This window comes from Manis pentadactyla, chromosome 4, assembly GCF_030020395.1.
Source record: "Manis pentadactyla isolate mManPen7 chromosome 4, mManPen7.hap1, whole genome shotgun sequence".
In the NCBI taxonomy this organism is placed as follows: Eukaryota; Metazoa; Chordata; class Mammalia; order Pholidota; family Manidae; genus Manis; species Manis pentadactyla.
The window spans coordinates 85824822-85839493 of record NC_080022.1 but is presented as its reverse complement, the minus strand read 5'-3'; the positions used below and the strand labels follow the sequence as shown (position 1 = coordinate 85839493).

General features: G+C 36.9%; 1 protein-coding gene across 1 annotated transcript in view; it reads right to left on the bottom strand.

Moving 5' to 3' along the window:
- Positions 1–3831: 3831 nt before the first annotated feature.
- Positions 3832–14672, bottom strand: part of PLPPR4 (phospholipid phosphatase related 4) — a 47617-nt gene continuing 36776 nt past the window's right edge. The window contains exons 3-7 of the mRNA XM_036883883.2: positions 14216–14345; positions 11862–12057; positions 10253–10310; positions 9336–9509; positions 3832–6415 (exon numbers count right to left, since the gene is read on the bottom strand). Of these exons, the coding sequence (XP_036739778.1) occupies positions 5090–6415; positions 9336–9509; positions 10253–10310; positions 11862–12057; positions 14216–14345 (1884 nt within the window). The 3' untranslated portion in view covers positions 3832–5089. The remainder of the gene's footprint in view (positions 6416–9335; positions 9510–10252; positions 10311–11861; positions 12058–14215; positions 14346–14672) is intronic.

Here is a 14672-nt window from a genome sequence, read left to right as displayed (position 1 = left end):
ATTGACTATAGTGCACACACACACACACATACACACACACAATTAGGGACTTCATTTACTAACAATTGTAAATGAGTAAAACCAGTCGTTTATATATCAGAGGACTAACTGAGATATTCTCTTGCAGTTAGAAAGCATAGTTACTAGGGCTTTCTATAATTGAATTTTACCTGTAATATCGTACACTGTTGAAGAAATATATATTTTCTTCAAACTGGAGCATTTGATCCTTAGAGCATTTTAGAAGCTTTCCACAGAGTAAAGTCACGAGACACATTCAGTAGGCCAAGGAAATGAAATATCCAGTCACAAACAGACCACTATCCATTTTCCAGGTTACATTTTCCTTTTAGGTTAAATAATTTCAATTCCTTTTGATGTCCTTCAATTATATTATTTTAATTAAATTACTATTTGAATTATGTATATTTCCATGTTTCCTTTGATACCTATAGATATCAAGTAAAGACTTGATCTGCAAAAGACAGATATGTTATGGCCCTTAATGATAGCTTCTTAAGTATAAAACCCAGAAGCCATCTCTCTCACTTACCAACTTAACATTTCCCTGTATGGCCCCAGAAGATGACTGGTTAGCCAGAGACGGGTAAGATTCCTCAAGGGAGGAACAACCTAAGACAGGCACAGTCGCAGGGGGGTCATCAGGTGAGAAACTGGGGATCAACAGAGGTGAGGCTTAGAACCTCCCCCCCCTGTTCTGAGAGAAATCTTCTGCATACATGGATGTTTATTGCCCTCGTCTAGCTCGGATTAACACATAGTCTACAGGCACACACCTGATCATCTACATTTGCTCTCTTACAACACTAAACTCTGTTTTCTACCTTTATCTCGTATCTACCTACCACTTCAGCATTTTATTAAAAATAATAATAATAGAGAAATGTGGTATCCACATATAAATCAAGTTTAAAAATCAAATGAATATTCATATTTGAACTGACTGTGTATAGTTCATAATGCATGAACAAAACCGAAAGCTTCTGTGATGACTGCCCTTGCACTGCTCACCATGTAACTTATTCACTATGTAAGAATTTGTTCTTTATGCATCAGAAGATTGGAGACTGACGAAAATTAGGCTTGGGGTGCATTAATGATTGTGCATTGAGTATTGACCCCCCTATACAGAAATTTATTGTAGTTAACAACTATTTGATCAATAAATATGAGAGATGCCCTCACAAAATGTATATATATATATATATATATATATATATATATATATATAAACACACTTCCAATTGTAAAATAAATAAGTAACCGGGATGTAATGTATAGCATAAGGAATATAGTCAAAATATTGTAACAACTTGGTATGGTGATAGCTGGTACCTAGAATTATCATGTATATAAATGTTGAATCACTGTGTTGTACACCTGAAACTAATGTAATGTAATACTGTTGTCAATTACCCTTCAATAAAAACAACAACAACAACAACAAAAAACCCAGAAGCCATTCATCTGATACTTCATAAGAAAAATACTAGGATAAGAGGCACTTGTATACAAATCACCTATTTTGATATATTATGTAGTAAAATGGCTGATGTGTTCTCTTAGCAAACCCACTGGCTTGCTTATATTAATTTTGTGGTCCAAGATGACAGTACTCATTCGTTAGTCATTTTAAACCAGCAGTTTATTGTCTATTTTCTTGTCAGTAGTTTTTGCTCTCTGGATAAAATACATTATACTAATCCATAGAAATTTAGCAAAGGATAATATAGCTGAATGTCCCATTTTAGAGATAAAAAAGTCAAGATCCAGATTTAATGTTGCATTTCAATCATTACAAGATATACATAATTTTTCCACATATTAACATCTCTAAAACCAGTGTGTTTTCTACAATTAATAGCATCTTACAATGGCTCTTGGCCAGGTGGCGATCATGATGCAGTTGCCTGGTAGGCATGAACTTGGTTGCTGTTGGACAACTGTATAAACTTGGTAGCCTTACTGGACAATGGTAACTTCACATTTCAGTCAATGAACTACTTAAGGGTTATTTAAGTAAAGGATAACTCCTGACTGTGGTCTGAAAACTTGTGTTAATACCCTCTAGTGAAAATGTGTAGAGTATCAGCAGTAACAGGTGTTAATGGCTTAGGAAGCAAACCTGGAGTTCATAGTAGAGCGTTCATTTTAAGAAAAGTTGGTACAGAGGGTAATAATATTTGGACAAACATGTACATGTACTATTCTTAGTCAAAAATTGATTCAGAACAATTGATCCTGACTCTTTCATATTTTCTTATACTCTAACATTGATATGTGAAAAATCTATGTCTAAGTAAATCTGAAAGAGCTCCACTAATATGCATAAAATAAAAATTCTAAATGATAAGGAAACACTGTGTCATAGTTTGACAACCTTTCTTAGTGCCACACGCTTTCTACTAAACACTTATGAATATAAGCAGTTCTGATTCATTCTTATTTCTTCAGCTGTTTTCCTTTAAGCCAAGTTATTATCCATTCATACTCTGAAGAAGTAAAAAAACAGAAGGCTCCAGGTTTGATGAAGAAATCTAATCTTTATTTCTGTGATGTTAGCACAATATACTCACACAATAGCTTTGATCTGTACTTAACAAAATACATTATAGCACTTTACAAACTTTATTGGTTTGGAAAACATTGCATAACATTTTATTAAACACAATACTTTATATATATATATTATATATTTTTTCATAATTTTATTTACTTTAAAAAGATAATTAACTCTCTTTATTCAATACTTGGTTTTATCAGTAAAGCACAGCCTAACACAGGAAGAAGTATTCTCATTAGCAAATACGATAAATAGAACACTAAGAAGAGATACCACCTGTTAGTCTCATTTATTTTAAATTAAGGTACCAGTGGAATGTAAACAAATATTTTTGTAATTTTTTTATAAAAGATGTGTTATCAAATATACATGCAGAGGTCTGAGATCTAGCGACTATCATTATATTTCCTTAACAATGTGGTACAATTTAAGTCATTAAAAACGGTAGCCTTTGGCACTTCGAGTAGAAAAAGAATATATCAATATTTATGTAAAGAAAAAAAACTTCAATGACTACAGAAGTACTTTAAAATCTTTTGTTAAGAAATAGGAAAGATTAGGAAATATCATACTGCACCTGAAATGCTGCAGCTTTTTTTTTCTTCAGAGCACTAGAACCAGTCCACCTTTCTTTCTATAAACTGGCAACACCAGTAGGAGTGTCATGATGGTGGTGGTGGTGAGAAGTGGGGAAGGCAACTCTTTACTCCCACTCCCCTCTCTGAGAAGGAAATTGCCAAAAGGGATATAGTTGAATCTGTATTTTATTGCCAGAGTTTTCAATTCTGCTGGTTTCAGCTAAATCCCTAATGCTTTAGGAGGTTGATTACTTTAGACATTTTTGCCCTTTTCCTGTAGAAGTTGATAATGATGTAGCACTCTTTATCCCTAAACAACTGTTCTCACTGAAAACTAAACTGTGATCAGATCAACCAGCTTTAATGTTACCTTTTATCCCCTTGGCAATCAACTGTATATTAGAATTGTTAAGAAATGGCGTAAAAAAGGCTTACTACTCAATTCGAAGAACCACTTAAAAATAAACTTTAAGTTGGAAAAACACCACAAAATGTTTTGTTTTTATCTTCTTCTTCTTGATAATATTTGTTTTCTTTGACATAGGTTAAAGGCTTCATTTAGGATAGGAAGCAAAAACTGATGTTTGCACATTAAGCACTGAAACTGCCCCTATTTTGGTATTTTGAAGAAACAAATTCTTAATTTACACTGGGAGATACCTTTACATATCGATTTGCATTTTTTTTTTTTTTTTTTAGATTCTTCTGGTTGATATCCAACTAACAAAAGTATCTTAGGGAAGAAGGTGAAACCCAACTACTGAGATCTAATTTAGTGGTTATTGAGATATCAAAAAGTTAATGATCAGAACCAAATGGAACTTTGGGGTTACTTGTTAAGATAGCAACCTAAGCCAGCTGGATAGGTAGACTTAACCAACATTGCTGGCAAAATAACCTACAAAGTCAAGTTTTGGTTCATATTTCTTGTTTCCAAATTCACAACAGTACATTTTGCTCAAGGAATATCAATTGTTATTTTTGCTTTAAAAATAGGGGAACATACCTGTAACATCAAAAAAATTTTTTTATTCAATAAATAAAGGAGAAGCCATAAAACGCAAAAATGATCACAATTTCAGAAGACCCTCTAAAACAATATCTTTAAAAAAATTATGCAAATGTAGTCACTAAAAACCAGATTGTTCATTAGCAGTACCTATACTTTACTAAAAAGTAAGCAGCAAAAAACCAAAAAAATACTATGCAGAAAAGTACTAGTTATTCCCTTTCACTGAAAATATGCCTACACAATTTTTGTTGTTGAAGAAAGCATAAATTTGAAGAAATGCACAAAACCTTTTCATTTTTGACTGTGACAGGGCCACTACAGAGAAGCTGCGGGGTGTCTAACTCTAACACAAAGCAGCTAGCATCTTCTTAATACAGTAGCATTTCTTTGACAAGGAATTGCACACCACTATTTAACAGCTAAATAGAATTTGAGAGTTTACACGGTCTATGTACTACAATAATCAGCACCACCATATTGAGCTTTAGGTGCAGATTCTGCAAAATGAATATATAATACTGCATGGCCTCTGCTGTAGGGAAAACGTGTGTTCCGGATTCCCACAGCTAATTATAAAGAAAAATCCCTAAAGTTGGCACATTCAGGAAGTTAAATAGTATACATTGAAGTAAACCATTTTGTTTTAGTACTGCCCTCTGCAAACCTTTTGAGTTTGAAGATGGGTCTTAAGAAGATTCTTCACATTATCACATTAATTAAGTTCTTGCATTGTGCTTTTCCCTCCCCTTAATGTGAAATCTACAAGCTTGAGTGTAGTTCTCAAGAGTCACTGAATTTGGGGCTGATGGTACGTAATCTAGTTTGGTGAGAAGGCTTCCCGATCTGCTGGAACAGAGCACAGGTGGAATCAACACATGGACTCTCGGGGGCAGCCCGAATGATCAATGCCACCACTCAATCCTTGTAAGCCCGTGTGGGGGAGGTTCCCTTGTAGAAGATATTTCTAGTGTTTTCGGGGCTGTTGCTTCTTTCAGGGATTAAGATGATGTTGCCCTTCCTCCGTAGGGTTGAGTCACGGGAAGAAGAAATGGACAGTGTCTCTGAACCAATTTCGCTGCCGTCTACTGGGGTGACGCGGATGGTAGTGATTCCGTGGTGGTGATGCTCATTGTTATCAATGTTGCCTCTCTTGCGATCTCCAGAACCAAAACTGTCTTTCAGGGACTCACAGCTTTCTGAGTCCCTGTTGAGATCGTTGAGCTCATAAGTTTGGCGAAGGCTGCCTTTTTCAGGGGCTTTCCATTTCCAGGAGCCACTGCCTTCGCCTTCAGTGGACGGGATCTGTATGATGGGCCTGTTGTTCTCTGGGTGAGCTTCGACCCGGACGATCCCACTGGGTTCGTGGTCGGTCAACGTTTTGTAGCGGATGGAGCCAGTGCAGGAGACGGTGCTGCCCTCCGTGTTCTTGGGGCTGCTTTGGAGGACGCCCTGCTGCTTGGACATGGCTATGACTTGCATGATTCGGGGCTGGCTATTGCTTCTATTGCAGGCCACCGTCTTCTCTGCAGCTTTCAACCACTTGGCCCGAGCAGAGCTGCTTTTTGGGGAGGTGCTTATGTTCTCCTGTGTCTCCTCGGGAATATGCACAAGCTGTGATGACCCAGGGCGGGACTGAATGGATACTCTAGGTCCCCCAGGGATGCTGTTGTTACACCCGGGGACAGTGCCAGGCTGGATCTTGAGGTACTGATTGCCAGGGGGATGGTGGTCTCCATTCACCCCCACCCTCGATGGCTCTGAACTGGACCTCATTTCTATGGATCTGGGTGGGGACTGCCCAGGCTCAGTCTCTATAACTTGCAGGGATAACTTCCGACTTTCATTCTTATTCTTCCACTGGGTGAGGAGCTGCTTGGACCGAGCGGAATCCATAGAGGCATGAATGGTGGCGTTTCTTCTGACAGGATCCTCTACGGATGGGGTATTGGCTCTAGGCAAGGTGTTGCTAAAGGTAACCATGTTCTCCTTCCCCATGGGGCTCCTTGGAGTGATGATTTCTACATCAGCATTTGCCCTTTTAAGGTTTGTCAGTGAGCTACCATCTCTGTGGTTTCGATGGAGGATGCCTTCCGTGTGAGCAATTCCATCACTGCTGCTACCATTTTTAGCAGATAAAACTCGGCTGGGGTCTTGATTGAGGTCTGTCAGAGACCTGAGGGCTTCTCTGTGCTGAAACATACTCTCTTCACTAGGTAGAAAATTCCCCACAGCATATAGGCCCTAGTGTTGAAGAGAAACAATAAATATCACATCCTAGAAGAAATGGTTACTGAGAGTTTGTCTTAAAGGACCCACTGAAATACCCAAATAAGGCATGTGCTCTACATACACCATTGACTAATACAAATAATGAGAAGCTAAAACTACAATTGCCTGAGAAATAGTTTGTAAGTTATATCATAAATCACTGAACTAATTGTTCAGAAATAATGGAACCCATTATTTTATTATTAGTTGGATTTTCTCTCCTTTCCCCATCCCACTGGATGTCTTTGTGAATCTTATCCTCTGTATGTTTTGAGAAGAAAAGTCAGACAATGAGGGAAATAAGGACATTCTTCTGCTTTTCAAAGCAGTTCATTTTTCTGTATTTAGAAATCTCTTTTTTGAGTAACTCCCCAAATGGCTTAGCTGATTTATTTTACCTTCCATTTTCAATCATACCTTCTGATGGAAAGTAGAAGAGGTGTGGAAAATATGGAATCATTCATAAGACATGATATCAAGTTTTGCACTGAGGTGAGAGATACATATTGTTACAACTCACATCAAACATAGCCCTTTGTGTTCAGCACTGTACAGAGAAACTGTCACTAGACTGGGGCACCCACGTTCTTTCCTGACTTGAAACTGATTTTAAGTTGTGAAGTAATACATCATCAATTCAGTACTAGTTTACTAAATTTGAGCTGAAATTTATTTAATATTATCTTCACATGCAGGCTATCAATTTTTATTTTAGATTTGGGGAATAAAAATTTGGAAAAGACTGAAGTTCAGATTCAGAATGTTTACCCTTTTTTGCACATAAAAGATCTAATCCCCACTGGATTTTCAGGTTCTGAGATACTTCAGAGATAAGAGCAAGCAGCAGATAGCCCTTTGCATGCTACTTTCAAGAGAGGGTAGCAACCGCCTATTTTTCAAGTCAAACCAAACGAATCCCATGGATTTAACATTTAATAGAGGACTTAACAATGCACAACAACATTGGCTTAGAACTGATAAATTTCCAATTTCACAGCAGAGAGTGCAAACAGGAATGGACTAAAGTCAAGCTTCTGCCTCTCCACCTACTTTAATTCCTGGTTCAAATCTTCTAAATAATATATATCTATACTCTTACTGTCAAAGTTACTAAAATAGCCATTCTATCTAATGTTCTTTTAATAGTTGTATTTAAAGTTGTAAATTGAGGAAAATCCTCCACAAGACTGAAAGTAATCTCTGCCTATGCTGCCCAGAACTGTGCTAAGAAATGTAGTTGCTTAATCCTTGTTATGATAGCTATTATCCTTATTTTATAGGTGAAGAAATAGGCTTCTGAGTGACTATTTAACCTGTCCAAGCAGCAGGAGACTTGAGATTCAAGCCCAAATCCTTCAGACTACGGAGTCTATACTAATTCTAGGATTCCATGAAAATCACACACGTGCAAAAATAGTGCATGAACTTGAGAGCCACCTCAGTCTTCTTTATCTATTTTGTAGCACACAGTGCCAATCAACACCCTTGTGGGCAAGCCAGGCTTACACACATTTCCTGGCATGCTAACTTTTATTTGATCACTTTCTCCTCCACTGAATGAAGCATGTGAGTAAGGATGAGATTTGAAGTGACTATCCTGACCATGGAAGTTCATAAAAACAAGAAAGAAATCATTGTTCACTTCAATACTTTGACTATTTCTTGTAAACATTTTCTGGTAACACCCTCCACAAGTGCAACAAGACCACATGATGAAGAGCTGATGCTATAGACAATCAATTTTAAATTCCCTGTCAGCTCTTCTCAGTTTCCTCGATTACTGTGTCTTCCTCTGCATGCTCCTTGCATTAGGTATTGCCTGGCTCTCTTTCATTCTTATGACCTGGCAGTTTTATATGTCCCCATAACTCTAATGTTGCTTCCACCAATGATGTCCATGATTTCCAATCTATTTCTCCACTACTGATTGCTCTTTTGAATTCCAGACCCAACTCTTCAACTGCCTATTGATTTTTAAATTGAGCTCATCAACCCCCTTTCCTTCCACCAACCTGCTTCTTCTATCATTTACCTGGTCTGCTAGTGGAGATGCCAACTGCCCAGTCTTCCAGTCTAGAAACATGGCCATTATCCCTCATTCCTCCTGGTGCCTCACCCTCCACTTGCACTTGCTCTCACACATCTATCTTTTCATATGTGCAGGCTCCTCTGCTTGGATGCCCTTCTTCCTTTTCTTACCCTAAGAAAAAGATTTCTCATTTTTTTAAAAACCATATCATTTTGTGAAGACATCTCTAACTTTCTTAGGCAGATTCTATTCCCAAACACTTTGTTCATACCCTATTAAATCATTTGACATAATAACAATCTGTATTTTTATTAATCTTTATACTGTAAGCTCCTTAAATATATCTTATTTCTCACCATTCTGATGCTCAGTATAGTACCTGGCACAGATCCAATATTGAAAAAGTGTAAAATTAATGACAATCTCAGTTTTCTTATGTTGGGGCCTTTTCTTTCAGAGGAAGATCAGACTTGAAAATAGAGTATTGCTAAAGAATTCAACATTTGTTGGATCATAGTTATATCCAAGTGCCTCATTTGTGTTGTTGTATGTTACATAATTCCCCACTAAGCCTGCCTTCCCTTTCACTAACCTTACCTTCATTAGTGTTCACTTTTCTTATTTGTAAAGTTATACCAATAATAGTAGTCCCAGCTCTTCCCATGGAAATAATTTAATAAATTACTTTACTGAAAGGGGATATGTGTTTTGGCTTGGAATGGAGGTGCAGCCAGAGATTTTCTCATAAATGTAAATTATATTGCAAGTAAATCATTACAGTGCAAAATATTCTATGCACGTTTTCCATGTTAAACTGTGGTTTATCAAATAATAATAATAATAATAACAATAATAATAGTTTACCAAGTACAGAGCAATTCCTCCTCCTATTAAAAAGCCACAATAGACATCAACTGGGTGGTTCTTATACTGAGTTATCCGTGTTAATCCGCAGATGATCCCACAGATGATAAATGTGAAGACCAAGAGAGGTTTCAGAAGCTTAGAGGAATCCGTTAAAGTGGAATTGAAATACATCTTTAAAATGAAAGAAATAGGTTAGGTATGTTGGAAAGGTCATATTACTGCTAAATTATAATCAAATAAAAAGTCAAACTCAAAAGTCTAACTGATAAACTTGATGTCAATTTTACCGTCCATGCCCCTTGCTATTGTTATGATCTAAGGCTGAAAAAAGGAAATATATGGCAAAATACCTCAAGAAAATAACATCTCCCTTTTGATTACATGAAAGTTTGAAAAAAAGAAAGGTAGAATTAGTAGAATTTTCCAGGTAACTATTTAATTTCCATGTTACTTCCATATAATTTCAGTTTATTTTTCTTACATAAGGCCTAATGGACTATTGTGTTAATCAGATACAATGATGACTTATTGTATAGCACTTACCAAATTTACACGGACTTAGAATTTACTGTTACTCAAATACTGAAAGTAAAGTGTGTGTGTGTGTGTGTACTTAATACAATTCTTTCAGCTTTAGAATTTACAACATTCACATAGTTGACAGTACCCTCCCATGAAGTATATTATGTTAAAGGGATTCCAGGCTAAATACATGTTATGACTGTATAGAAAAATTATTTCACTGTAATATTGTTTATAGTAGCTTCCAATTTCTGCTTTTGATGCAATTGTAGTGAAGGACTGCTGTGCTAAATTTACAACGGCTATATAATCTAATTAGTCACTTGGAGACAGCACTCATTGCTTTTATTTTCTGTAGGACACAGATTGATAAAAAAGACCCCATTACTTACCGAAACATACACAGCTGCAAAGGCAGCGAGGGTCGCATGTTGAGAAGGAAATGATTTTCTGCCAAAGGAAGACAGTCAAATTATGCCTTCTGTTTCAGATACACTGTTAATAATCATCTCAAGAACATTGGGTGGTTAAAATGTACAACTTAAAAGCCGCAAGGCAACAAGCAATAACTTTAATTTCTGTTTCTTATTCTGAAAGCCCTGAGTGATAAATATGGCTAATCACCATTATATTAAAGAACTGTAGTGATGCACTTTCCAATATAAAATGCTAGCTTTTCAAGGGCTCACTTAGTTACACCACTAGAATGATGGTTGTAAGTAGAAATGGACTAGAAAACATAATTGTTCTTTGGTATTATAATTGTATCAGTTTAGGGTGAAAGTTCATAAAACCTAGGATTTTAAAGCTTTTAAGCTTTTTTTATGCTCCTAAATATATGGTTTCAATTACATAAAACCTTAAAAGACAAAATTATTTTCTCACAGTAGTGGGTCTAAACATGTTTTCTGCACTCTAGAAAGCATAATAAGTCAAATTTTAACAAAATGGTTTTCTCTGTCTTTCACTTTAATTATCATTAGGGAAACCATGGAGCATCTTATTTACTAAATAATTTAATAGGCAAGGTGGGAGAGGTGGAACACAGGATAGTGGGAGAGACACCAAAAAGGACAGACAAAAAAAGAGAAAAGTTTTTTAATGGATTAAAGCATTGGAAAAAATAAAATTCAGTTATATTAATGTCCTCCTAATTATTTTGTACCCAGTGAAAGGACTACCACTCAACACAGACAAGATAAAGTAAAAGGACTGAAAAAGAATAGAGGACATAGGTCAAGATTACTGAATGGACCTTGAGAATTTGAATATGTAGATTAGATAATATCAAATGGACTTATTAATTTTTTTTTTACTCATATCGGTCTTTGAGAACACATTCAGTGACAAGTATAATTCTTATATCTATCATTTATTGCCTCTAACCCTCCTGTAATTCATTTCTTTTGAACTTTTAAAATATTATCTCTTACCATAACAAGTTTACTTTTTAATTAATTGACTGAAAAAATATTTCATCAGAAGTTATATACATCTGGGTTTATTAAAAAAAGACACATATAATCCCAGATGTTATTCCTCTTAAAATTCTCCCAAAAGGAAAATTCACATGATTTGATTTGTTCTTATAATACATATTATGGCAATGTAAATATCATAGATATTCAGTCTTCCACTTAAGTCAACAGAAGACACATATTGACTCTACTCAATGACTAACTACAAATATACTAAAATAAACCAAGTGTGGTAACCTAAAAGCATAATGAATGTAGGGTAATCACAAAGTATGAATGGAGTTTGGTGATATGAAGGTTAGTGGCAAGAATGTGAGGCTGAAATTTGGAGACAGAGAGACAGGTTTAGAATGAGCCACCAGTGGTTTCTATGGTGTAATCGTAAAAAGAGATCACTGAACTTAAAAGAAAAATAAAACCAAAAGCATTATGACTGAAAAAGATATGCCTAAGATGATACCCCAAACTGTTAAAGAACAATGCAACTGTTGACATAGAAAGTTTTAAAATCTCAGTTTCTAACCTGCCACTGTTGATAACTGTAAGGTCAGATCCGGAGCAAATATCTTCTACAATGTAGGAATTTTCTTTGCAAGACACATTCAGAGAGGTATAGTTTGGCTTGCACACAGTCAGAAAGTATGGTGCTTGGTATCCTGTGGACAGCTGTATGATATCTGTAATGAGGGCTGTAGAGCATAGTCCAAATACATGAACACCTGTAAGGGAAAGGACAGAACTGTTACCAAGTTAGTGCTTAATACTGATGCTATGTCATCATCAACCATGTTTATTACACATTAATATGACAACCTTCCAACCTTTTGGAATCATTTTCTCTGAGTTATTTCGAGAACACAGTATAGAAAATTCCTAAATTTCTAAACAGATATTTAAGGCCAAAGAATATCTCCAAAGTTGGGCGTTGAAGTATTTTTGCCAGTTTGGTAAAATAGGGCCAGTTCTTAATATTATTAACCTTAGGCCATTTGTCAGACTTCTGGAACATGTCAAGGTGACCACCATGTGATTTGAGGCAATTAAATGCAGGGAATGAAGCAAAATGCAAAATAATTTTAAATTGCTTTGCATGTTTGCGCTTCCAGGGCTCCCTCTCCCCCACAGTCTCTAACTCCAGCCACAGTCACCGGAATGCTACAGAACTGATTCTAACTCCCTACCAGCTGTAGTCATGCCTGGAATGCTAATTAAAACAGAGAAGAAGGCAGGCAGGCCCTCTGTGGAAACAATAATCACATTCTGGGTATGGGGCTATGGCAACCTTCCTGCTTATTTGGAATTCAAAGATGATGTTCTTGTGTTTCCTTGTTCAAATTCTATCTTTCTTTGACTCCTTGGGGCCAGTCTTAAACCATGAACTCCCAAAACTCTGACGTGTGCTTTGCATTCAAACTCCATTCCAGCTTCAAGTCCCTAGCCTGCCCTTATCTTTGGGTGTCTAGCTCTGCTCAAATCACATGATCTGAACTCACCTGTTCCCTCTAACACTGCCTTCACACCCTGGGTTCTGATTCATGGTTTGCTCATGGAAGTCACCGTGAAAGGCCCCCATTCATTCGTCAGTACACTCCCTCAGACCAAGGTCTCTGGCCTGCATGTTACCCTGGTTTGCGTTTTCCTTCTCTGCATATCATCAATAAACAGACTCTCTCCCAATTCCTTCTCCACCCACTCACCTAGAAGTCATGCCACAGGACCTTTATTTCTACATTTTAATTCTTAGCAGCATACAGTTAAGTGGGGAAACCCACTCATTTTTACCTTAGTAGAATGAGCATCTCTAGACCCAAGGATGATGGGCATGGCTGATTCTGGGCACTGTTCTCTACGGTAGGATGTGCCATGCTCGCAGTCATGAGGCTTTGCAAAGAGGTTCCATGCCCCTTTTGTCTATAGCACCTTGCTACATTAGAGAATTTTTTCTCTGAGATCAGCTACATGTCCTGAAGTTTTATTTCCTTGCCTCAGCTTATGACCCTGCTAAGGGGCCTCTACTTATCTTACCACCTTGACTTGCCTTGCCTAGTGGAGCAGTCTAGGACATGACTTGGATCAGATTTTTCCTCAGGTGGAAGAGAAGCTTGTATTTAATTATCTACCAGTACCAAATGAAATTGCCTATTCTTTTGAACTGAAAGTTTATATATAAAAATGACTTTTTACTGGGTTATTGGGACTGAATGTAAAACATTCACGTGGGTGTGATGTACTGTGGCCTGACTTCTCAAAACAGTTAAAAAAAAAGGCCTGTGATTCAAACAACATTAAGGTGGGCCTCTGCTAATTAGAAAAGATGATCTGGTTCAAATGCTGTGTTGCCAGGCATATGGATTTTCTGTACGTCTCATAACAAAATAAGAGGTAAAGTTAGGAGATAGATCCAGGACAGATAGCCATGATTCAGTGTTGTTTGGTGACATTTCCAAGGGAAGTAACTTCTGGATCAAAGCACTCCAAAAGAATTGAAATGAAATCACTGATGTGGCTAAACTAATTTCTGAAGGGTGATCCATTTGTACTGGAGAACAAGACACTTATTCTCCACTTTAAAAATGAACACAGATCTACTGAAACCATTTGAAAGCAAATTTGTGCTTCAACTAGAGCTAAGGCAAAAAGGTACTGAAGTGTGTTGCATATTAGCTCTCAAAACAAGGACTGTAACTGTAAATAACACATTTCAGACACAAAGCCCAAATTTTAGTGTTTGAACCGTTTTTTGTATAATGCGAAACTTGTCATGTACCCCAAATTATACATCTAAATTGTGACTTTAAACCCTTAATACCTGTAATTAAACAGAACATTTCTATTTGGAAAAAAACATTTCCTTTCTTTGCAGTTCCCCACACCCACCAATGAATCTGACGGCTCTTCTAAGGAAAGAGTTGAAGTTGCAGCCTCCAGCATTGATGTTGGGCTCCAGTCCAACCCCGTTTCTTCTTTTGGACAGACAACAGTAGAGAATTCCTTCCCCTACCATAATCTGCAAAGACAGGAGAATGTTCAGAATGAACTCAATGGGTCCTAATGAATTATAAATTATCTGTTAACACATCATCAACTCAACAATGTAAAGATGTGTTTTTCTTAAAGCTTTAGAGATGAAAATAATTTCTCTTGAGTAGTGGAGGGAGCAGTGAGAAGGAAGCAATCAAGGCACTGTAAAGAGTAGCCACAGAAGAGCTGGATCTGTGCTCCTATGTACTGGTCATGGGTAGGAGAGTGTCCCGGCATTTTCATGTGGCTGCAGCACCCAGACTTTGGCCCTCTGCCCAACAACACCCATGGACGATGCTTAACTGATCAATCA